Consider the following 25,215-nt stretch of genomic DNA (forward strand, 5'->3'; position numbering starts at 1 on the left):
AGTGTGAAAATTGTGCACACATCAGGAGAATAAAATGGCAAATTATCTGCGTACATATTGTGAGACGAGGACATTTCTGTCAGCCCCCCAAAAACGATCACACACAACATTTGGCCGGCGAAAGAAAGACTGGGCAGCGAGACGAGAGGGCGTCAGGAGACGAGATGCTTTCTCTGCTGCAGTATGTTTATCTGCTATTCCAGCCAATTTGGCAGCAGCCAGGTTTTTAAAGGGGAGGGGGGTGAGGGGGGAGGGGGGGGAGGGGAGGAGGTGACGTGGACTGTTCAGACCCCGGTTTGTCCCCCACACCCCCCCCCCCCCCCCCCCCCCCCCCCCCCCCGCAAGACAGGTTCAGAACATCAGACAAGACAGATCGTCAGTCTGAAGGATGGTCAGAAAAGAGAAAGAGAGAGAGAAAAAAAAAAAACAGAGAGATATTGTTTGTTCATTATTTTATGTTGTGCCTTTATTGTCTTTTTTTCTGTTTTTTTTTTTTTTTTAAAAAAAAAAAAAAAAAAAAAAAAAAAAAAAAAAAAAAAAAAGAGACAGAGAGAGAGTACACACCAAATTCCCTTCTCAATTTAACACTTTAATGTTTCTGATACACATGAACCGCTCTTCAAATCGGCATGAATTTAATCCACAGCAGTTCAAAATAAGAAGAATATACGTCACTTTTAACGCTGGTTGGCCTGATATTTCCTCACGTCGCTGCAGAATGATTAAAGGGGAAACACGATGGATATTTGGCGTTATTTTTGGCATTCATAAAACATGATTTTCCTGGCTGGCCTGAACACTGCGGTGTGCCCGGTCTGTGTAGCTTTTTTAATAATTAAAAAAATGTTCATTCAGACATTTGAAGTAGTTGCACATCGATTCGGAAATGAAAAACTGGATAATAATAATAATTGTGATTTTATAGTCTGATTTTAGTGCAAAGAAGATCAAATAATTTGATGTGTGTGTGTGTGTGTGTGTGTGTATGTGTGTGTTGCCGTGACAGCAGATGATGAATGGGCATTACTTGGAGAATAACAACAGCGTTGGCCAGCGACAGCAGCGGCCAGAGAGACGGCCACAGACGGCCGTCCCTGGGCAAATATGGCCGACATCGAAGCCAGATGTTACGCCAGGACGGCCTGTGTGTGTGTGTGTGTGTGTGTGTGTGTGTGTGTGTGTGTGTGTGTGTGTGTGTGTGTGTGTGTGTGTGTGTGTGTGTGTGTGTGTGTGTGTGTGTGTGTGTGTGTGTGTGTGTGTGTGTAAGATGGCCGATGAGCTGAGGCCCGGGGCAGTTAGTCAGCTGCGGGGCTGAGAGGCAGATTGTGTTGGCAGAGGGCTGAGAGGAGGACAGAAAACACACACACACACACACACACACACACACACACACACACACACACATATACACACACACACACAGATGAAAACAGGCCTTCCTGTGAGTGATTGATGACCGTATCTGCCGTCAAGAGAGTCACAAGATTAATTACCGTTTAAATTTCTCATAATCAAACACTTTTTTATTGTTATTTATACATTAATTTCAATATTTTGCAAAAATTCATCTTTGTTTTACCCGTGATTGACCTAAATATGTCCTGTCTGACTACATGACATCAGAGAGAAAGCAGAAGCTCCATCTTACGTCCTTCACGCTACCTTCACTGACTCAATATCAACACAAATCAATCTCACCGAGTGTAGAAGCTGCGAGTTGGTCCGGGGCTTCGCCTGAAGCCGAACGGCCAATACACTGTCCCCTAACCCTGAAAAGGGTCAGCTCGGCCGCAGCCTTTGGAGGGCGAAAAAAAATTTGCAACTCCAACTGTAATCGCAAGGCTACAAGCAGCGAGTTTAGTAATAATCAATAATCCAAATGCTAATGCTGCCACAGATGGCAGACAACCTGCATAGCGAGAAGATGAAAAATGAATGAGCTCGGGGTTGACACCGGAACTTAATACCTTGGCTAGGGTCACCCCGGGGTCACAGCTAACTTTGTTGATATAAATACTCAAAATTAAAGTTAAAGCTCCCATATTATGTTCATTTTTAAGTTCATAATTGTATTTAGAGGTTGTACCAGAATAGGTTTACATGGTTTCATTTTCAAAAAACACCATATTTTTGTTGTACTGTGTTCAGGTCTCGGTTTTAGCTACAGAGTGAGATCTCGCAACTTCTGTAACATCTTTGTTGGGATTTGCACATGCTCAGTAGCTAGGTAAGGACTACATGAGCTAGCTAGCTGTTTCTCTAACTGCAGTCAGTACAAGGCAGGATTAGCCGGGAGACTTCTTCCAATTTGGCGTGGAATACCTGCAGAACAGGGACATGGAAGTAATTATTTTGTAGATTAGGGTGAACTAGTGTGTGTTGTAGCAGTGTTTTGCCATTGAAAACGAGCTAGCATGCTAGCGGTTAGCCACCTCGTTTCGGCTACTGACGTAGAAAGCCGTGCAGATGTTGACCAGCTCACCAGGAGACTGAAGGCAGGACACATTCAGAAACCAGATCTCACTCAGAACACCATGGATGGATTTTTTTCAAAGTTTGTATGTGTGTGGAAGCACCAGAGACACAAAATAACACCCCAAATAACAGAAAAGTGTTTTTTTCATAATATGGGCACTTTAAGCACTGCCTTTGGCGGAAAACTGACTGAAAAGTGACAGAAAACTGACTGAAAAGTGACAGCGAAAAGTGACAGAAAAGTGACAGAAAACTGACTGAAAAGTGACAGAAAACTGACTGAAAAGTGACAGCGAAATGTGACTGAAAAGTGACAGGAAACTGACTGAAAAGTGACAGAAATGTGACAGAAAACTGACTGAAAAGTGACAGCGAAATGTGACTGAAAAGTGACAGAAAACTGACTGAAAAGTGACAGAAATGTGACTGAAAAGTGACAGAAAACTGATTGAAAAGTGACAGAAAAGTGACAAAATAAACTGACAGAAAACTGACTGAAAAGTGAAAGAAAACTGACAGAAAACTGACAGAGAAAACTGACAGAAAACATGTACCCTCCATGTGTCGAATGGTGTCTTAGATTTACTCACCAAACAGAAAATTCCTCCGCATTTGAAAATTAGCCGACTGGCTAACAGTGGCACATTTACAGAAATGTTGATTAATGTGCATTGTCCTAATCAAATAAATAAATCTACATTTGTCTCTTGGCGAGTGTTAATTTCGGACCGTGGAATCGGACCATCTGATTGAGTCTGTTTCTAACTAAACGTCTTTTGTCTTCCCAGTTTCGTCGTCACAAACGGCGACTCGTCCCGCAGCGGCGTGCTGCGCTTCGCCATCGAGCACGGCGACCGCATCCCGCCCACCTTGCATCACAACGCGGGTCTGCGGCTGCAGGACGGCGCCACGAAGACCGTCACCGTCGCCGAGCTGCAGCTCACCGACCCGGACACCGCCGCGGCCAACCTGAGCTTCGTGGTCACGCAGCCGCCGCGCCACGGCCGACTGCTGCTGGCAGGAGTCCCGCTGGCGCCGCCGCTGGCGTTCACGCAAACGGACGTGGACGAGATGAAGCTGGCTTACCGGCACGACCCGGCCAGCCCGGCCGACATCGACAGGTTCTACTTCCTGCCGACGGACGGGAACAACAGAGGCTACCTGGAGTTTGGACAGCTGAGAGACGAGCCGGCTGTCTTCAACATACAGGTGAGTCGGAAGAAGTATTGAGATGCTTTTACCTGCAGTAAAAGTACTAATACACACAGGGAAAATACTTCAATACAAGATAAAGGGTAACTACTGTTTTTTTTCAACGTGGAAAAAAACTCACTAAAAACTGACCAAAGAAATGTCAGAAAACAGACAGAAAAAAAGACAGAAAAACTTCAGAAAACAGACAGAAAAACAGACAGAAAACAGACAGAAAAAAAGACAGAAAAACTTCAGAAAACAGACAGAAAAACAGACAGAAAACAGACAGAAAAAAAGAGAAAACAGACAGAAATCTGACTGAGCCGGCTGTCTTCAGCATACAGGTGAGTCGGAAGAAGTATTCAGGTCCTTTTACCTCAGTAAAAGTACTAATACACACAGGGAAAATATTTCAATACAAGATAAAGGGTAACTAATGGGCAGGACGGAGCCGGAGATTAAATAAAAAAATGACGCTGCAGTGCGCCCAAAGATTGCGAGGCATTCCTGGGCTACTTAGTATGCAGAAGGCAGCGATTCTTCTAACCTACCCTAAATTGATTAATGTGTGTTTTGAGTGTGAGAAGATCTCCGTTAGGAATTACGTAATGAAATGGCCTAGGCCTGCATGTAATGCATGTTACCTAGACCTGCAGGTAATACATGTTACCTAGGCCTGCAGGTAATACATGTTACCTAGACCTGCAGGTAATACATGTTACCTAGGCCTGCAGGTAATACATGTTACCTAGGCCTGCAGGTAATACATGTTACCTAGGCCTGCAGGTAATACATGTTACCTAGACCTGCAGGTAATACATGTTACCTAGGCCTGCAGGTAATACATGTTACCTAGACCTGCAGGTAATACATGTTACCTAGACCTGCAGGTAATACATGTTACCTAGACCTGCAGGTAATACATGTTACCTAGACCTGCAGGTAATGCATGTTACCTAGGCCTGCAGGTAATACATGTTACCTAGACCTGCAGGTAATGCATGTTACCTAGACCTGCATGTAATGCATGTTACCTATAGGCCTGTAGGTAATGCATGTTACCTAGACCTGCAGGTAATACATGTTACCTAGACCTTCAGGTAATACATGTTACCTAGACCTTCAGGTAATACATGTTACCTAGACCTTCAGGTAATACATGTTACCTAGACCTTCAGGTAATACATGTTACCTAGACCTTCAGGTAATACATGTTACCTAGACCTTCAGGTAATACATGTTACCTAGACCTTCAGGTAATACATGTTACCTAGACCTTCAGGTAATACATGTTACCTAGACCTGCAGGTAATACATGTTACCTAGACCTGCAGGTAATACATGTTACCTAGACCTTCAGGTAATACATGTTACCTAGACCTTCAGGTAATACATGTTACCTAGACCTTCAGGTAATACATGTTACCTAGACCTTCAGGTAATACATGTTACCTAGACCTTCAGGTAATACATGTTACCTAGACCTTCAGGTAATACATGTTACCTAGACCTGCAGGTAATACATGTTACCTAGACCTGCAGCTAATGCATGTATAGTGGAGCCTAAATTTCCGAGGCAAACTTTAGACAACATAGGAACGAAACGGAAGCGGGACGGGATTCGGGAGTCTTTCTCTCGGGATTTTGCACGACAGGATTTTTTTTTGGGGGGGCAGTCACGTGATCGGGATATGACGGGAGTATTTTCGTGGGCTACGGAGGTATCATAACATATAAAACACCTGAGGCCAGAAAATGGCTGTATAGCTAAATTGTGCAAGCAGCCCGTCATGACCCATAATTAAATAACCCTTTTTGTTGGGCGGTGAGTTTTACTGTACTTAAGTCCAAGTACTGCAGTAAATGTACTCCCAGCGAGCCTGGTGTTGTTGTCTGAGAGGCTGGCGACTCTCAGGTGGACGACTGAAGTACACAGATAAATATTTGAAGCAGAGAGCAGCAGGTGAGCCAAGACAACCCCCTGATCGCATGCTACCTGCTCACACACACACACACACACACACACACACACACACACACACACACACACACACACACACACACACACACACACACACACACACACACACACACACACACACACACACACACACACACACACACACACACCAGGCAGCCAGGTTGCTAACACGCTGGCCGGACCGACTGTCCTGATCCTCTGAGAGACTTAAGGCTGTTTGTGATTGGCCGATGTGTTGGGTTGTGTGTGTGTGTGTGTGAATATTTAAAGGCTTCATGAATATTTGACACACACACACACACACACACACACACACACACACACACACACACACACACACACACACACACACACACACACACAGGTTGTCACTCTTTTTAAAGTCTGTCTAAATTTTTTTTTATCTTCAATTAAAATCGATCTTTGTTTGAGTGATCTGATCGATTAAAAAATCCAGAAATGGATCTTTTAATATCTGCCTTATGGATGTAAAGAGTCCTTTTAAAGAAACGTTTTGGGGGTCAGTTCTGAATGTTAACAATAAGCTGCTGTGCTTTAACACATATTTGACGGTTGCTTCTTGCTTGGACAAATTATAGCAGAAGATCTCTTAGAATCTTTTTAATATCCAAGATAAACTGGCATCTCCCTAAACTAATTGATATCGAATGCCCCATGTAGGCTGAGTCCTTTGCAGTGGTCCGGTTCGAATCCGAACTGCGGCCCTTTGCTGCGTGTCCTCCCCTCTCTCTCTCTCCCCCCTTTCCTGTCTATCCTGTCACTATTAAATAAAGGGGAAAGCCCCAAATAATCATCTTTAAACAGGGTTTCTGGGGGTCTTAAAAAGTCTAATTTTTAGGCCTTAAAGAATCTTAAAAGTATTGTTTAGTAGGTCTTAAATAATTTTAAACAGGTCTTAAATGTTCCTACACACACACACACACACACACACACACACACACACACACACACACACACACACACACACACACACACACACACACACACACACACACACACCCTCTAATAGAGCACCTTACCATGCAGACTGAATCACAGGGTGAGCCTCTCATGCTTATACATCCCTTATAGTACATTCATGTGGATTTTTTTATTTAGTATCTTTTCTTTTATTGTCCATATTATTCATGTGGATTTGTTATTTTATCATCCTGTTTGTGATGTATGTGTATGTTGTGTGTGATGTCTATCTATCTATCTATCTATCTATCTATCTATCTATCTATCTATCTATCTATCTATCTATCTATCTATCTATCTATCTATCTATCTATCTAACACATAAATAATAACAGAGCCAAACTCAGCGTCTGTGTAGTGATACAGTATATCCACGGAAGATATTGTGATACTACACTATATCAAGTTTTTCCCCCACCCCTAGATTCATAGTTTTATAAATGTGTATGATTTGTTGAAATTCTGTGATTATTCAACTATTTCATATTTTTTATTTTGAGCTGCATATTTGAGTTTATTAAATCAAATGTTTATTAGTCCATAAATTCAGCCCATTATTCACTTAGTGCATTGACAGAAGATGAGTGTGTTTTTATGTAAAAAAAAGAGAGCCTGTTTAATAGTTGTGATGTTGAGTTTCTCCTCCTTTAAACATGACAGGAGCGACACCCAGTGGAGGAAACATAGAACTGCACCTCTCTCTTTTTTTCCTTCTGTTTGACTCTTGAAGTGCATCTCATAGCCCTTAAATCGCCTCCTTGACTCCTCCACTTGCCTCCCTTCCTCGCGTCTTAGTCCCCCCATTCAATTTTCAATTCAATTTTATTCATAGTTTAGTTTATTTTTTTCGGCCATCTGTAACTGACAACAGTCAATGCCCTAATAACATTCAACAACATAACTTCCACAAACATATATATATATATATATATTTATTTCTTGTATATATATATACATAGATACAAGAAACAAACAAGACCGAAAAGGTGTAGGCTGAAGCCAGGGCTTTTTACACCTACCCTTTTTACATAAAATTATATTCTTTCATACAAAAATGAAAGTTATTTATAGTATCAAATCATAACAAGAGTTATCTCAGGACTCTTTACAGATAGAGTAGGTCTAGACTTCAACTTCAACTGTGTTTGTGTCCCCGAAGGGCGATTAGGTGTGCAGCAAGTATAACACATACAGTAAAAGACATATAAATACACACAAGTTCTACACCCAGTCCAACTGGAACACCACCGTAACAGAACGAGCACAAAGAAATACCAGTACAAGGTGCATGGATAGCAGCGTCTAAGTCACCTACACAGGGTAGGAAAAAGTCCATATCAGCCTCCAAAGTTGACACAATATAATCAACAATGACCATCATCAACAACATCAGAATCCATTACATTACACTCTACAATTTATAGACCACACTCTATAACTTACAAAGACCCAATAATTCCAGTAATTCACCCAAGAGCATTTAGTGTGACAGTGGCGAGGAAAAACTCCCTTTTAGGGAGAAACCTGGGACAGACCCAGGCTCTTGGTAGGCGGTGTCTGACGGTGCCGGTTGGGGGTGTGATGAACAGTTGCAATAATAATCACAATAAAGATAATGGAGCAATGACCAGAACTGGTAGTTGTAGTAGTTCATGGTGTAGCAGGGCACTGCAGGGCGTTACAGGGAGTAGCAATCCCTCTAAATGTGTTTAAACACACAGGGTCGATAATCCGCCAGTCTGGCGAGGTCGGTGACTCGAGTCTGTTCGGTGTGTCCCGTGCCGTCGTCAGTCTGGGGGGCTGTCGGCGTTCATTTTGGCCGACCTGACATGTTCGGTCGGCGGCAGGGCAGTCGGGACTCACCCGGAAATGGCGAGCGGGATGAGGTGACTAGAGTCTCTCAAAATCTGATGAAAATCTTTTAAACTGACCTTTGTTGATCTGAAATGAAGACAGATTCAGCAACTGCACGGCCTATACATTAAAATCAATGTGACCCAACTTACAAACAGCGTGGATGTTGTCGCTATGACTACGTAAGATGCACGTAAATAGTTGCGCCCAACACTGTTGAAATTTACAGCTATTTTTCGATTTCTTTGCGGGAACACTGCCTTCACCTGCCATTTTTATCTGCTCTGGTCAACATTAGACAAACATATTGGTCCGATTATTAATAAAGGAGTTTTGGCCATGCAAATTACGGGAGTTTCCCAGGAGAAATAACAAACCGGGAGGGGTCCAGGAGGGGTCCGGGCTAAAAAACGGGAGAAACCCGGGAAAATCGGGAGTGTTGGCAGTTATGGTCCTCGATGATCCCTACTCGATGAGTCCTGAAATAAGAGCTTTGAGACGGGCTTCACCGAGGAGGGACAGAACTACTTGCGGTTTGTCTCAGACTGTCAGAGTTCTTCCTACTCCATGTACAATCTGAGAATACTGCTGTACTTTCACTACATGAAGCTGAGAATACTGCTGTACTTTCACTACATGAAGCTGAGAATACTGCTGTACTTTCACTACATGAAGCTGAGAATACTGCTGTACTTTCACTACATGAAGCTGAGAATACTGCTGTACTTTCACTACATGAAGCTGAGAATACTGCTGTACTTTCACTACATGAAGCTGAGAATACTGCTGTACTTTCACTACATGAAGCTGAGAATACTGCTGTACTTTTACTACATGAAGCTGAGAATACTGCTGTACTTTCACTACATGAAGCTGAGAATACTGCTGTACTTTCACTACATGAAGCTGAGAATACTGCTGTACTTTCACTACATGAAGCTGAGAATACTGCTGTACTTTCACTACATAAAGCTGAGAATACTAACTGTACTTTCACTACCATGAAGCTGAGAATACTGCTGTATTACTTTTACTACATGAAGCTGAGAATACTGCTGTACTTTCACTACATGAAGCTGAGAATACTGCTGTACTTTCACTACATGAAGCTGAGAATACTGCTGTACTTTCACTACATGAAGCTGAGAATACTGCTGTACTTTCACTACATGAAGCTGAGAATACTGCTGTACTTTCACTACATGAAGCTGAGAATACTGCTGTACTTTAACGGCATAGCCTAAAGCTAAAAAAAAAACGGACAGAAGGAGGTAAAAATGTTGTGTAACAGAAAGAGTGCAAATAAAACAAAATATAAACAAAGAGATGATCAAGTTCTGCCATAAAAAGTATTTAGTTACTCTGAGATTTGTGAAACGTTTGTCTCAAACTGTCGGATTTCTTCCTGCACTGAATGTGTTTTAACGAACTTGTCTTGTGTTGTGTTCAGGTGGATCGGGTGGATAGGACGCCCCCCAGTCTGACCACGAAGCGGAGTCCAAGCACCGTGGTGGATCTGGGCGCCGGGCGTTACGGCATCCTCATCACCTCCAAACACCTGCAGGCGTCCGACCCCGACAGCCCCGCGGAGCAGCTGGAGTTCTCCATCAGCCGGCCGCCAAACTTCGGCTACCTGGAGAACGCACTCACAGGTCGCTCAACTCTCCTGTTGGCCCGTTTACAAAAACTTTATATATCAGAACTATGACTAAACAACGTTGAAAAAAATGAGAAATTTTGGAAAAAGCCACAAAAATGCATGGGAAAAAATCTACTAAAACATAATGTTTTTTAAACGCTGAAAAAAGTGACCAAAAAAATTCGAAAAAGTGACAAAAAAAACAACAAAAACATCGCCAAAAGTGACACAATCTTGTCAAATAAAGTGACAAAACAATTGGAAAATTTGACAAAAACACAATTAAAAAGACGCCAAAAAAGTGACAACAAAATTGGAAAGAATGTGACAAAAAAATTGGAATAAGATCGACAAAAACATTGACAAAAGTGTAGAAAAAGAACAACAAAATGTTGAAATTTCAACCCTGAAAACACATGGTCAACGGGAAGACAACATCAGGGTTAAATATGAAGGTTCAGACCAAAGATTCACGACGAGACAAACCGATTTTGAACGTCGCAGGGAAAGGTTTCGACGGTCTGAACCGTGCATAACTTTTCGTAGGATATCATATGAACCATTGCATGAATTTATGGTGCTAAATTCAAGTTGCTCAAAATCTATTTCTATATAACTAAGCTTTACATTAGATTAGATTAGATTAGATTCAACTTTATTGTCATTGTGCAGAGTACAAAGAGCTGAAAAGTGCAATATGATATACAAAGTAAAGACAGGTATAGACAGGTGGTGCATAGACCGGACAAGAAATATAGTGCAGTGTAGACAGTAGTATACAGCTGGTTTACAGATGGTGGTTTACAGTAATATAAATACATAATACTAAATTACATAATTTCAATTACATAATACATATGTATTATATAAAGATAAGTATGTTCAGCTGGATTAAAACTTCTTGTCCTGCCAGGAGCTTACATCAAAGGTCGTTTCACCCAGCGGGACGTGGACCAGCGCGCCGTGGTGTTCGTCCTCCCGGCCGACGTGGAGGTGACGGCCGACAGCTTCCAGTTCCGCCTCACCGACCCGGCAGGAAACGCCATGCTGCCCGAGATGTGGGTTTGTAGGAGGAAACGACACAAAAACTGTTGTGGGTAGCTTGGGTTGTGGCTATAAGGCAGTGTTTCTCAAATGGGGGTACGTGTACCCCAAGGGGTACTTTGGAGACCTGCAGGGGGTACGTGAGCGATTGTTTTTTTTTTTTCTAAGTTTTTTTCGCTGTTTTTTAAGTTTGTCACTTTTTCAAAGTTTTTGTTGCATTTTGTCACCATTTTCGAACTGTTCTTGCCTTCCTTCCTTCCTTTTTTCTACCGTCTTCTTTTTTTTAATCCTAGTTTGTCGAAGTTTTTGTTGCTTTTTTCAAAAAACAATTCCGCCTTTTTTCAAGGTTTTTGACACTTTTTTCGAAGTTTGCCTTCCTTCTTTCTACTGTGTTTTTTTTTACAAGTCTGTCGCTTTTTTGATACTATTTTCCACCTATTCTTGCCTTACTTCCTTCTTTCTAGCAACTTTTTTTTGTTTTTAATTTTTTTTTTAAAGTTTCTGTTGCCTTACCATTAGCATTTAAATGTTTTTCAGTTACACGGCTGTTGTTTGGTAAATCTATCGCTGGTCAGGGGGCTTAAAAACACAATTCAAATGGGGTACATTACCCTGCTATAAGGGATACAGTTAAGGCCAGAAGTTAAGCAAAATTACACAAAATGCACGGGAAAAGGTGGCTTCCTATGCAGGGTGGCCGGTGAGGGATGCGATAAGCAAATTCACACATTATAAGGTTATTCACAGGTACACCAGTCAAGCTTCATAAAATGGAATTAATGAAGGACAATCTGTGTTGAATGAACGTCACAGGCTCCTACCTAATCTGTGGGATTGCCTCCTGGTCTTTCCTTTTTGGAAACAAATCATAAAAACTATTGTTGATTGGTTAGCCACACCATTGCCAGAGTCTCCCCAGCTGTGTCTACTTGGAGATAGGTCCCTTTTGCCACCAGAGAATCATTCTTAGACACTGGAAAAGCCAAGTAAGGCCTAGTTTTATAGACTGGCTGAAGTTACTGACAGACACAGCCTCATTTGAAGATCTTATTGCAAGATTGAATGATGGTAGAGGGATATTCTAACAGATCTGGTCTCATTTCCTGCATTTTATTCAATTTGAAGTGACTAGTGCCCCATAATTAATATTATTATCAAGCCTAATTCGATCTCAGCCAACGCCGCCACTCATTTTACTTATTATTTATGTGTTTTAATTGTGAATTTTAGTTTTTGTTTTTCTGTCTTTCTTTCCCAGATTGCTGTATAGTGTGTGTTTAGTGTTATTACATGTTGTTAAATGTGGTGGGTTTCTCACATGGAAAACAATAACAACTTTGATTATATAAACACTAAATACACTAATACAATATAATTATATAATTTTAATATTTTCACCCAGGAAACGTGTTCTTTCCTCGAGGGTGTTTTAATCTAAGCCATGGTCTGTTTGTTTTGGGGCCTGAACTTAACTGTCATTGCCGTAGCTGTATCACATATAGCAGTGTTTCTCAAAATGCTTTTCGTCACTATTTTCAACCTGTTCTTGCCTTCCTTCCTTCCTTCCTTCCTTCCTTCCTTCCTTCCTTCCTTACTTTTTTCTACTGTCTTCTTTATTTCTCCAACTTTGTCGAAGTTTTTGTCACTTTTTAAAAAAAAAAATTCTGCCTTTTTCAAGGTTTAAAGTCTGTCACTTTTTATGAAGTTTTTGTCGCTGTTTTCTAAGTTTTTGATACCATTTTACACCTATTCTTGCCTTACTTCCTTCTTTCTACCAACGTTTTATTTTACGTTTTTGTTGTCTTTTTCCATCAGCATTTAAAAGTTTTTTCAGTTACATGGCTGTTGTTTGGTAAATCTATCGCTGGTCAAAGGGTACTTGTCTTATAAATTCAAATGGGGAACATTATTGAAAAAAGTTTTAGAACCAGTGCCATATAGCCTTAACCACTAGCTTGTGAAATCCCATCCTCTGACGGGATAATCACTGTATGAAGGTTTTCCGTGTGTCCTGCAGACTGGAGCTGTCCTGGTCCCGGGTGGAGTTGTCAGCGACCTGCTACCGAACCTGCGAGACGGCGGGGACGCTTCAGATCCAGATCCAACGCAGCGGGAAGAGCGTTGACCCAGCGTACGTTGCTATCCAGGTATGAGTGTGACGTCTCCAGACTCTGGGCGTTGCTGCTGAAGTTATTGTTACAGTTTTCAGTTCAGTTTTATTCGTAGCATCAAATCATAACAGAAGTTATCGCAGGATACTTTACAGAGGGAGTAGGTCTAAACTACACTCTTTAACTTACAGAGACCCAACAATTACACCCAAGAGCAAGCATTTGGTGTGACAGCCGCAAGGAAAAACGTAATTTTTAACAGACAGAAACCTCGGACAGAATTTGGCACTTGGTGGGCGACCATCTGACAAAAAGTTTGGGGAGAGAGGGAGGGAGAGAGGGAGAGAGGGAGAGAGGGGAGGAGGGGGAGAGAGAGAGAGAGAGAGAGAGAATTAAGGCTACAACTAACTGATTATTTTCTCTATTCATATTTCTTTAGTCTATAAAAGTAGGTCTATAAAATGTCGGAAAATAGTGAAAAATGTCAATCACACTTTCTAAAAGTCCAAGGTGATGTCTTTAAATTACAAAGATATTCAGTTAAAATTCATTTCAAACAGAAAAAAGCGATTTCTTTTTACTTCAACGATGAATTGATGGTCAAAATAGTTACTACAAAAAGTAGCAGAGGGCGTAGAGAAGAACCAGGGCAGCATCTACAACCACAATCCAGGTGTCACCACGATCCATGTGTCACCACGATCCAGGTGTCACCACGCTCCAGGTGTCACCGCGCTCCAGGTGTCACCGCGATCCATGTGTCACCGCGATCCAGGTGTCACCACGATCCAGGTGTCACCACGATCCAGGTGTCACCACGATCCAGGTGTCACCACGATTCAGGTGTCACCACGATCCAGGGAAATCTGCGAAACAAGGTGAAAGCACAAGGGAGTCCGGGGAAGAAACTGAGTTTTTTGTTCTTGTTGTTGTGCAGGTGGAGGAAGGATCGGCCAAACCCGGCAGAGATTTCACTCACAGCACAGCCAGTCTCATCCAGTTTGACCCAGGTGTGACTCTACCGTACTCTGTTCAGATCTACTCTGCTTTATTTTACATCGACCCAGTCTGGAGACTCTCTGTTAGAGCATTAATGTAACTGTGATGTACGCAAAACTTGCCTTGTTGAATCGACACAACAAACACTGAGAATATAAAGAGAAACATTCTGCTTTAGGAGAGGAGTGAACTACCCAAAGTCCCAGAAAGCATTGCTGTAAGAAACGTCCAATCAGAGAGAACTTCAGATTGATCTTGATAAATTTACGTAGCAGCTCTGGTTACTTCTCCTTGACCTAAAGCAGAATGCTGGGGATGCTTTTTGTCATCCTGTCTCTGTTTCCTGTCCAGGAGTCAGTATGAAAACCTGGAACATTTACCTGATCGACGACGGCCTGGAGGAAAACCACGAGACCTTCACTGTCACCCTGAAAAACCCAAAAACGCCGTTCTGGGACAGAGGACGTCCGCTAGTGTCGAGATCATCGACCCAAGAGGAGGTAAAGCATCAAGAGCATATGTTTCGTTTCTTACTCTTCTATAGCTCATGCAAAACTTTCTGTATACAGCAGAGTTATTAAAGTAAATGTTATGGAATATGAGCAGTGTAAACTTGAACTAAATAATATATGTGCAACTGCCCAGTTGCCCTTATGGTTAATCACATACATACAGGAAACATTTTTCTACTCATGTCTTTGTATTGTTGTCTTGTCTATTTGTATGTTGTTTGAATGTGTTTTTTTTTTATCTTGCACTCCTGACTGCTGATCAAGTTTCCCATTTGGGATAATAAAGCAGTTTTCGATTTTTAAGTGGCATGTGCCGCCGGAAGTGGCATGTTTTTCACCGTAAGATGTAAAATATAACTTATAACGTTAAAATATAACTTACAACGTAACATTTCGTTGAAATATACGTGCCACTTTCTAAAGCTACGTGTTATCGCGAGGCTATGTGACACGCGGGTTGCGTTTAGGAAAAGAAGAACGGGGTTAGGGTTAGGAAAACAACAAACGTGAAAAATAAATATCAATCGCGGGACACAAAGTCAACTGTGGGATTTGATCCCCGCTGTCCTGGGTGTAAGCCCTGTGTTTTACCTCCATCCTCCACCCTGACCAATGTACCTAAACGGATTTTCGCCCTTTCATACTACTCGCTACGCCGTCAATTCATACGCAATTGCAATTGGCATACGGAAGTACCGGAAGTACATGCCACTGGCACGTGCCACATGCCACTTAAAAATCTACCTCCCTCTCTAATAAAGTGACTGAATTGAACTGATACTGCCAGGTTAAAAAATAACAAAAATATGCACGATTTGTTTTGTTGTCCATGATAAAAAAAACATCTCCCCCTTATGTTTTTTCACAAATCACACCCTATGTATATGTAGCTACATACTTCTGAGACATTATACATGGCCCTGACAAAACTAAAGATATAAAACCCAAAAGTAAACCATTCTAAAAAACTGAAACTAAACTAAAACTAGCAAACACACTCTGAAAACTTATTCAAACTAAAATGAAATTCAAATTTCAATATTATTATAACCTGATATACAGTACATCTGTGCACTTTCTTTTTTCGTACCTAATGAAGGTAAAACCCCACTTCTTGTAATTCTTATCGTCCCCTAAACCTTTTTATGTCGGTGTTGGCTGATCTTTTTCTTGTTTGTAAATTCATTTCTGGAGACAAAATAAGAAACAAAACTGTAAAAAAAATCCTTTATTTTTATATATTTGACTTTCTTTTACACAAAAACACATCTCCTTTGCACCACATTTATTATCTACGTTTTCAGGTACACAGATGTGTGCAGACGTTTTGTTTTTGCCACTAAAAATAGTCCCTCTCTGCTGTCTCTCAGGGCGGTGTGATCCAGACGACCTGAGGGTGGATGAGGACAACAAGCAACTCCCACTCCCTCCTCTTCCTCCTCTTCTTCGCCTCCCGGATCCTCCCAGACCGGAGGAGGACCCCGTCACCGACATCGAGGCGGAGCTGTTGTGGGAGAACCAGCCCCACCCTCCGCGAGGCGACGTCCCAAACCGGCGGCCCTACCTGGACTACGGAGATGGGGAACCACAGGACCAGCCGGCCCCCGGCAGCTACAGCCACGTCCTCCACCACAGCAGGCAGCCGCTGGGGGGCGCTACTGGGAGCACTGGGAGCACTGGGCACAGCGTCAGACATGGAGGATTAAAGGTGAGTGGTTCTTCCAGGTTTTTGCTGCAAGAAATCCTTCGCACTAGGTCTGTAGTCTATATTCACGACGTGCCACTTCCAGGATTGCTCCGGTGCAGCCCGAAATTCTGCCGGATGTGCGTCCCCTTCCTCTGTCTCTGTGTTGGCGTTCTAACCTCCGGTGGATTTGTGAGGACTATGGTTAACTGCTCCTCAGATCTCTGCAGGGTAAATCCAGACAGCTAGCTAGACTATCTGTCCAGTCTGAGTTTTCTGTTGCACGACTAACACTACTTTTGAACGATGAACCAAAACAAGTTCCTTCCTGAGACTATTTAGCAGAGGCACCGTGGCTCCGTCCGGCGCTTAGCCCCGCCCAAGACAATTGTGACTGCTTTAAAGAAATGCCAATAAACCAGAGCACGTTTTTATCCCATCCAGGAATGCTGTGTGGACTAGACTAGCCAGCTAGACCTTCCTCCACAGCGCTGCGGAGGAAGGTCTACTGAATCTGCAACTAATGATTAATCTGTGGATGTAGCCTTTCACGATATGTTAGTTAAATTTAGCCGAGAAAAGGTGACTGTGAGCCGGGTACAGAGCTCTGTGAGGAGACGGTCGTTACACCTAACTTTAGCCGACAAAAGCGACATTGAAGATTAGACACAAAACAATAGTTGGTAATTTATTTAATAGTTGACAACTAATAGATGAATCTGTGCAGCTCTATCTGGTACTGATTAACAGATGATTACAGATATTTCAAAGTCTTAATTTTTACAGTCAGATTATCGCTTGTGTTTCTTTCTTTATGTTTTCGTAGCTGAAGCAGCTTTCATTTAAATTTCCTTTACATGTTACATAGTGGGACAGCGGTGTTCAAGGCCTCATTCAAACATTTAGAAATTTAGTCTGCATGCTAAGTTGTTTAAATATGCTTAACCCTCCTGTTATGTCGTCCTCGGGTCCAATTTGATCCATTTTCAAAAGGTTTCTATATCAGATATTTGGGTTTCTTTCAACCAAATTTTCAACAAAAAAAGTAATGTGGATGGTTCCCTACAATGCTCTTCACAAGTAAACAAATGATCAGTTCACTACTTTCATTGAATGTGATGTTTTATTGAATTTTATAGCATTTTAAAAAAAGGAGATAAAAGAACGTTGAAAAAAGTGACATGTTGGAAAAGGCTTCAAAAAGGCAGGAAAAATCCCACAAAAATGTCAAAAGGTGCAAAAAAGTTGATTAAAAAATCGGAAAACGTGACAAAAAACTTGGATAAAAGTGACAACCCAGAAAAACTAAAAGTTGCATGGTCGATGGGAAGACAACACAAGGGTTAAATGTGTGTCTCAGTGAATCTTTTCCAGAAAAGCTGATATTTTGCTCTTTCTGCTGCTCTTCATGCAGGTGCATCTGTCAGGAGAGAGGAGGTCTGAGGAGAAGGTCTGGACGGTAAGATGCTAGTTTTGTTTTTTCAAAGACGTGAGCGAAGCACGACAGCATTCAGAAAATATACACAACAGACACCATTGATAGGTCAGACCGCTGTGAACTACTAAATATCTTTAAACGTTACAGTTAACGGCTGAAAATGAACAGAAATAAACAAGTTTGCAGATTTCCCATATCTCTACAATTCAAATCAATGGCTATTTGTCTACCAGGAAGAGATTTTTGTGTTAGCAGGAGCGCCATTGCTATGAAACAGTTTACACTTCCTGTCTCCTAAAGGGGCGTGGCCTCGTTTGAAAGTGTAGTGAATGTTGTGTGGAAAGATGAAAAGTTACATTTGTATGATTTATTGATGTTATCTTTTGCTAAAATTTGATATTTAGCATCACGGAGATTAGTTTTGTTAGGGCGTTCACAAACATAAGCTGACGTTAGCTTCTCTGTGTTGCCAGATCTCGCGAGAGTTCGGTCCTGAGACAGAAACACGTCTCAGACGAAGTTAATTTTCTCCTGATGTGTCCGTATGAAAATGTTGTTTTAGTGTCAGAATGTTCTAGAGATGTGTGGCTTGTTGAATAATGGCTCCAATGCTTACTTTGGTGACTACGGGGCGAAAGAATCGCTCCCCCTAAAATGGGTCTAAAATTGCCACTGATGACAACACAAGGATTAATAAAAAACGTTGCTACGTTTTGTCGCGGCTGAACATGGCCGTGGTTTCTAAACCATCTCTGGGGGATTCGGTCTTTATAACAACACACACACACACACACACACACTCTGTTAATGCCTCCTCCTCCTCCATCAGTTCCACAGTCTGACTCCTCTGCGGGTGGAGGAGCTGAGGCCGAGCGATGCCGGCTGGAGCCTCCTTCAGGATCCTCCTCAGATGGATCATCCAGAACCCAGACGCCACCCAGATCTACGCCAGCGCAAGGTACAAACACACACTGTTCACTTCAGTCACTTCCATGTTACAGTAACAAACGTCTCAGTACATGTTCCCTGTTTTTATTTTTTACTCGTGAAGCAAAACCCCCAAAGACAGCTGCTGCTCTAATCACATAAATACATCTACAATGGTCCTTCAAGAGTGTTTGCTTTGGTGAGTGTGAGGGGAAATAAAAGTGATAACGTGTTTTATTTCCTCCTGTATAACATCACATTCCCATGGGACTAGTATTACCAGAGAACATCATGTGATTTAGTAATTACCCATCCCGTCTGTGTTTTGTGCGGCATATTCGCACGTGAAAGGCAAGTCTGTATTTCACTTGAATTTACTGACATTATCCCCCACGTACCGGGGCAGACAGGGACAAAACTTCTGCCCAGGCAATTCCATCCCTTACTGGCCCAATTTCAGACAGGGATATTATTTGCTTTATAACTGCAAAAACCAGACTCATGTGAGATTATGGCAGCAGCAGCATGAGGCGCACTTACAGGCTTTCAGAATCAATAAATACACACTTCATTAAACCTTCAAATAAACACGGATGATACCATGGCATCATCTTAGAATAGAAGTGAAATGCTTACATATTTAGTACATACTTAAACACCCAAAACACCAAAGTATGAAGTCCAGACTTGAGCCTTTATTTTGAAAAGTAGAAGCCCGACGGCACCAGATGAGAGGCTCCAGGTTGCAGCCGTACAGTCTTTCATATTTTTGTCAAACTAGTTTGATACGGCAGCATTTTTTTTTTTTCCAGCGGCCCAAATCGGCCCACCCCGGATCACAGAGGTGCTGATTCACACGGGACTAATATTATCACACAACCTCTTTGAAATATGGTCGGTGATTTGTGATGGAATTTTTACTTGAAATATTGCAGACACAGCAGATTCACACAGGATTAAGATCAGAGACAACCTCTGCAATTTTTTACAAATTACGAGGGGTCCCCAGGTAATACTAGGCTTTACATGACTGACTGAACTTTTGGAGAAACTCAACCCTGTGTCATGCTTCGGTGGCCAATCATGTAACCGGAGATCAAACTTGTGGGTGTGTTTTGAGGCGGTGTGAGAGTCCCGTACAGGAAACAGGAAACTGCCTCTATCTCTGCCACGAGAAAGTTTTAAAACACCAAACACAAGCTCACTCAGAACAGCTGACTCTTTGCCAAACAACAAAGCACAGTTGATATGTCTCGCTCGTCTCTTTTTTTTTTACGCAGCCTTAACATGTTGTTATTGTCTCTCCTTGAAGGGACTTTATCAGAAGCAGATGCTAAGAAGGGTTGAATCTATCCTGTCAGATAGTTCTCATCCCTTACAGGCTGAATTTCAGATGTTGCCATCTGGATCATGCTTTAAACTCTCAAAACTCAGAACCAACAGAACACTCTTTTGTACCTGCAGCCACTCTAATTCTTAATTCTATAAAGAAGCATAGATAATTTATTGACTTACTATTTATTGATTGTTTACTGTTTTTTTATTGTTTTTAACTATGCCTGCAAGGTAGGCAATCTCTGTTTTGTGTGGATGATTATGTGTGATTTGTACTATATTATCTGCTGCACAACAAATTACGAGAGGTCCCCAGGTAATACTAGGCTTAACATGACTGACTTAACTTTGGAGAAACTCAACCCTGTGTCATGCTTCGGTGGCCAATCATGTAACCGGAGATCAGACTTGTGGGTGTGTTTTGAAGTGGTGTAAGAGTCCCTTACAGGAAACATCACTGCCTCTATCTCTGCCATGAGAAAGTTTTAAAACACCAAACACAAGCTCTGAACTGCCCGGGAGTTAGTGGAACAGCTGACTCTTTGCCAAACAACAAAGCACAGTTGATATGTCTCGCTCGTCTCTTTTTTTGGTCTTTCTCCAGGAAAGGAAGCTGCCTTCAATGTTGTCAGAAATGTTGAGACCTATAAACAATCTGACAGAAAAGCCTACTTGTGTTAAATTGGGGGGTGTTTAAGAACACACCAGGATGTCACACAAATGGGACATTTCACTGAAACTCCCCCCGCTGCACAACCTTGCGAAGAATTGCCAGATCGCTGTTTTCCTGTCTGAACACAGCCTTAACATGTTGTTATTGTCTCTCTTTGAAGGAACTTTATCAGAAGCAGATGCTAAGAAGGGTTGAATCTATCCTGTCAGATAGTTCTAATCCCTTACAGGCTGAATTTCAGATGTTGCCATCTGGATCATGCTTTAAACTCTCAAAACTCAGAACCAACAGAACACTCTTTTGTACCTGCAGCCACTCTACTTCTTAATTCTATAAAGAAGCATAGATAACTTATTGACTTACTATTTATTGATTGTTTACTGTTTTTTATTGTTTTTAACTATGCCTGCAAGGTAGGCAATCTCTGTGTTGTGTGTATGATTGTGTGTGATTTGAACTATACTATCTTCTGCACAACAAATTGCCCCATTGGGGGACAAATAAAGTAACTTGAACTTTGTCTCGTCAGACAGGGAAGTCAGTGAGCAGCTCGTGTCCAGACGGTTGGACTCACTACAGGAGACGCTGTTACATCCTCAGCTCATCGGTGGCCAGCTGGGGGAGTGCCGAGAGGAGCTGCTCGCTGCTGTAAATAACACGGAAACATTTTTTTTGAAAGAAAAAAGTGGCAGGAGCGCTTCTGGTATCCCTTTAAGCACCGGTGCTCATGGAAGGGAATAAAGTTCACTGAGAGGAGGAAGAGTTATGAGCAAAAAAGTTATAAAAAACAAACATATACAGACACCCAATGTTGGGTACAAAAAAATAAAAGGGCTTTAATTCATTTGGCAAGACATTTTTGGTTATTCCTCTTCTCCATAAACTTTTATGTTTGTAGTATTCTGACTTCATCCCAAAGCTTAAAGGGATACTTAAAGGTGCTGTAGGTAGGATTGTGAAGATCTAGGACTTAGCCAAAATTTTTTAACATCAACAACTTCTCAGTCCCTCCCCCCCTTTCTGCTAAAGCCCAAAATGGTCTCCTAAGCCCCTCCCCCCAAAAGGGAGAATGAATGTGTGTGCCTGAGCAGTGATTGACACGCAGTCAGACACCCCCCCGGCCCGGATTGGTGCATCTGAACAGTTAGACACCCCGGCCCTGATTGGTGCATCTGAACAGGGAGCTGTGGATTTTTGCAAATCACACTACAGGCTGTAGGTGGTGCCAGAGGAGTCTGATTTTTTAAATGACCTGCTTCATGTAGTTCTACTGGAACATAGGGTCAGTTTCAGCAAATATGACAGAAAGTTAGTTTTATAAGACTTACCTACTGCACCTCTAATATATTTTGAAGTTTGGTTGTATGAGTGACTTCTCCATGGTCAGTTTGTTAGTTACAGTAGATGGCGGTCAGCCGGCCCCCAGTTTGGAGAAGCAGGCAGGAGTACTGACACGGAAACTGAGCAGCATCCTTCTGTGGACGGGGGAAGCAGCTACTCTTATAACTTCTATATCACTTTAAGTGTCGGCCATGTTCAGAATATTGTCAGCGCTTCACCTTGCTGTCAGACAGCCCTTTACGACAGGGAACTGAAGCCGTTATCTCTGCGTTATCTCTTCAAAGCCACCAGACTCCTTTAACAAAAACAGACATTTTACGTTGCAGAACACAATGGGAGTTTCTGCTCTACCGCTGCCTCCATCGGTTAGTTAGTTAGAGCAGCGAGTCCTGTGTTCTGCGACGTAAAATGTCTTTTTTTTGTCAAAGGAGTCTGGTGGCTTTGAAGAGATAACGCAAAGATACCGGTTTCAGTTCCCAGATTAATCTTATGGTAAACAACAACAAGAACGAAAAGGGAAAACACAGAAGAAGAAAGATATGAAGAAGCAAAAAAAGAAAGACAGACACAAAACAGAGAAAAAATGGAAGAAACGAAAACTAACCCTATAAAACACAAACTAACTAAGCTGACTGAGCATATATGATAACTGCTTCACTTTAATGAACAGCTGTGATTTTTTACAAGGATTTTATCATGACTATGACCCAATAACTTAAACAGGAAAAGAAGTTTCAGCTTAATTATAATGAACTCATAAAAAGTTGCTGAAAAAAGTGGGCGAAAAACGTTTTAATCTGTTAAAAAATCATATTGTAAATTTGAGCGTTGAGCCTGCACGTTTTAAGTTCCAGTTTACTTTACGTTGTATTTGTACGTGTGAACGCAGCTGCAGATGTGTTTGACTCTGATGCTTTGAACATCTGTGTGTCAGGTTTAACAGCAGCCTGACCAGCGTGCGCTCCAGTAGAGACATGGCCTGGCTGTGGAAGTTTGCCGGGAGAAAGCCATTTTGGATCGGTGAGTGGCTGCTTTCACAGCAACGTGCTTTAACGTCAGAGTAGTCTATATCCTCGACGTTCTACTTCTGGGATTGCTCCGGTGCTGACGGAAATTCCGCCGGATGTCACTCATTTATGCCGGATGTCCGTCCCCTTCCTCTGTCTCTGTGTTGGCGTTCTAACCTCCGGTGGATTTGTGAGGACTGTGGTTAACTGCTCCTCAGATCTCTGCAGGGTAAATCCAGACAGCTAGCTAGACTATCTCTCCAATCTGAGTTTTCTGTTGCACGACTAAAACTACTTTTGAACTACACCTGTTCCACCAAAACAAGTTCCTTCTAGGGCTGCACGATATGAGGAAAATATCTAATTGGGATTATTTTGACTGATATTGCGATTGAGATATGATTTACGATATTGGAGGGAAAATATTGAAAAATATAAGAAATTAAGATTAAATTGATTTTTTGCCACGATTTAGTCTGTTGGAAATGATTTGTAGGCCGAGACGTTTCTGCAGCACTAAAATACTTAAAACCGAATGGTTTGACACATATTTTGCATTTAACAAATATTGCTAAACAAGTCTGAGTAATGGCTCCAACATGCATTTAACACTTAACCACAAAACAATGTCAAATTATTTCCCAATATTAAAATGATTCTCCTCCTGCAAGGAACCACTCGTACAGATTAATTTATTAGTGACACGACCAAGCGATTTTGTCGCGTTCACCAATTTTCTTTCAATAAGTAAAAGTTTGAATGTAAAGTAATGAACTAAATTAAATAATATACCCTCATATAAATCATATAAGACTAATGTAATACAATCATCTTCATCATGTCTGCTAATTCACTGAGAGACTTCTTAGATTTTATGGTTTTTATTGATAATTTCCTCACTTTCGATTTCTTCTGCATTTATTGGAAGTTTTTTCCCACGTTTTTGAAGCTTTTTTCAATGTTCTTTTATCTTTTTTTTTCAAATGCTATAAAAATGAATAAAACACCCAAATTCAATCAAAGTAGTGAACTGATCATTTATTTTACTTGTGAAGAACGTTGTATGGAACCATCCACGATACTTGTTTTGACAATTTGGTTGAAAGAAACCCAAATATTTTTTATATAGAAACTTTTTGAAAATGGTTCAAATTTGCCCCGAGGACAACAGGAGAGTTAACATTTTCAACAATACTAATGCAAACAAATGGGAGAAAATTAAAACACACACTTATGTTTTTTACTTTTGTGAATGAAACTGTCCAACGAACAGAGCAGCTTTATTTTGCAGTTTTATCCAAGTTGATAAAAGCTCATGAAAGCTCACAGCCCTATGGTCCCACATTTCTAGGACATTTTCAAAATTAGGTCTTGTGTTCCTACATTTCCCTTCAATTTAAGCCCTATCCTCCCACTACATGTTTTAGGGTTAGGGTTAAGGGGATAAAATCTGTTACAAATTTATGAAAAAGGAAATGTGGGAACATAGGGCCTAATTTGGAAAAGAAATCTTAGAAATGTGGGAACATAGGCCCGCTCCCTTGGGTTTCATGAGTTCTAGAGTCTGTTTGTCAGTAGTTGTTGCTCTTCATGTTTCCTCAGGTCTGTCTGGAGGTTCGGGACGCTGGATGTGGGCTGACGGTGGCTCAGTGTCCTTCTCCAGACTGAGGGGGGCGCCGCCGGGCGACTCGGACTGCGTGCTGGTTGAAAACCCCCGAAGCTGGATCTCCACAAGCTGCTCCCCGAAACTCAACACACATTCATCTGTTCCTCGGCGGCTCACACTCACTGAGAGACACGTTTACTGTTACCAGCTCCGTCTGAACCACCTGCGGCCGTGTTTGAGTCATATTTAATGATACGCAATGATGCTGCTCTGTACAATAGTAGTCATATTTTTGTCATAATAAAGATCACTGCACAAAACCGAGATAGCCTATGAGCCTTTAAATTTTAGATGAAGTTCAGAAGATTTGACAAATTCTTATCGGTTTCACACTTTACTCATAACTGTACTTAA

The 25,215-nt window shown here is 41.7% G+C and overlaps 1 protein-coding gene across 1 annotated transcript in view; it reads left to right on the forward strand.

The window, feature by feature from the left end:
- The window catches only part of frem1b (Fras1 related extracellular matrix 1b), a 108,864-nt gene extending 83,649 nt beyond the window's left edge, over positions 1-25,215 (forward strand). The window contains 14 exon segments of the mRNA XM_039811503.1: positions 3,264-3,684; positions 9,936-10,137; positions 11,038-11,182; positions 13,186-13,315; positions 14,217-14,289; positions 14,630-14,707; positions 14,710-14,778; positions 16,161-16,498; positions 17,889-17,933; positions 18,742-18,870; positions 21,377-21,495; positions 23,123-23,208; positions 24,798-24,932; positions 24,935-25,215. Of these exon segments, the coding sequence (XP_039667437.1) occupies positions 3,264-3,684; positions 9,936-10,137; positions 11,038-11,182; positions 13,186-13,315; positions 14,217-14,289; positions 14,630-14,707; positions 14,710-14,778; positions 16,161-16,498; positions 17,889-17,933; positions 18,742-18,870; positions 21,377-21,495; positions 23,123-23,208; positions 24,798-24,932; positions 24,935-24,987 (2,023 nt within the window). The 3' untranslated portion in view covers positions 24,988-25,215.

Source organism: Perca fluviatilis, chromosome 9 (genome assembly GCF_010015445.1).
Source record: "Perca fluviatilis chromosome 9, GENO_Pfluv_1.0, whole genome shotgun sequence".
NCBI lineage: Eukaryota > Metazoa > Chordata > Actinopteri > Perciformes > Percidae > Perca > Perca fluviatilis.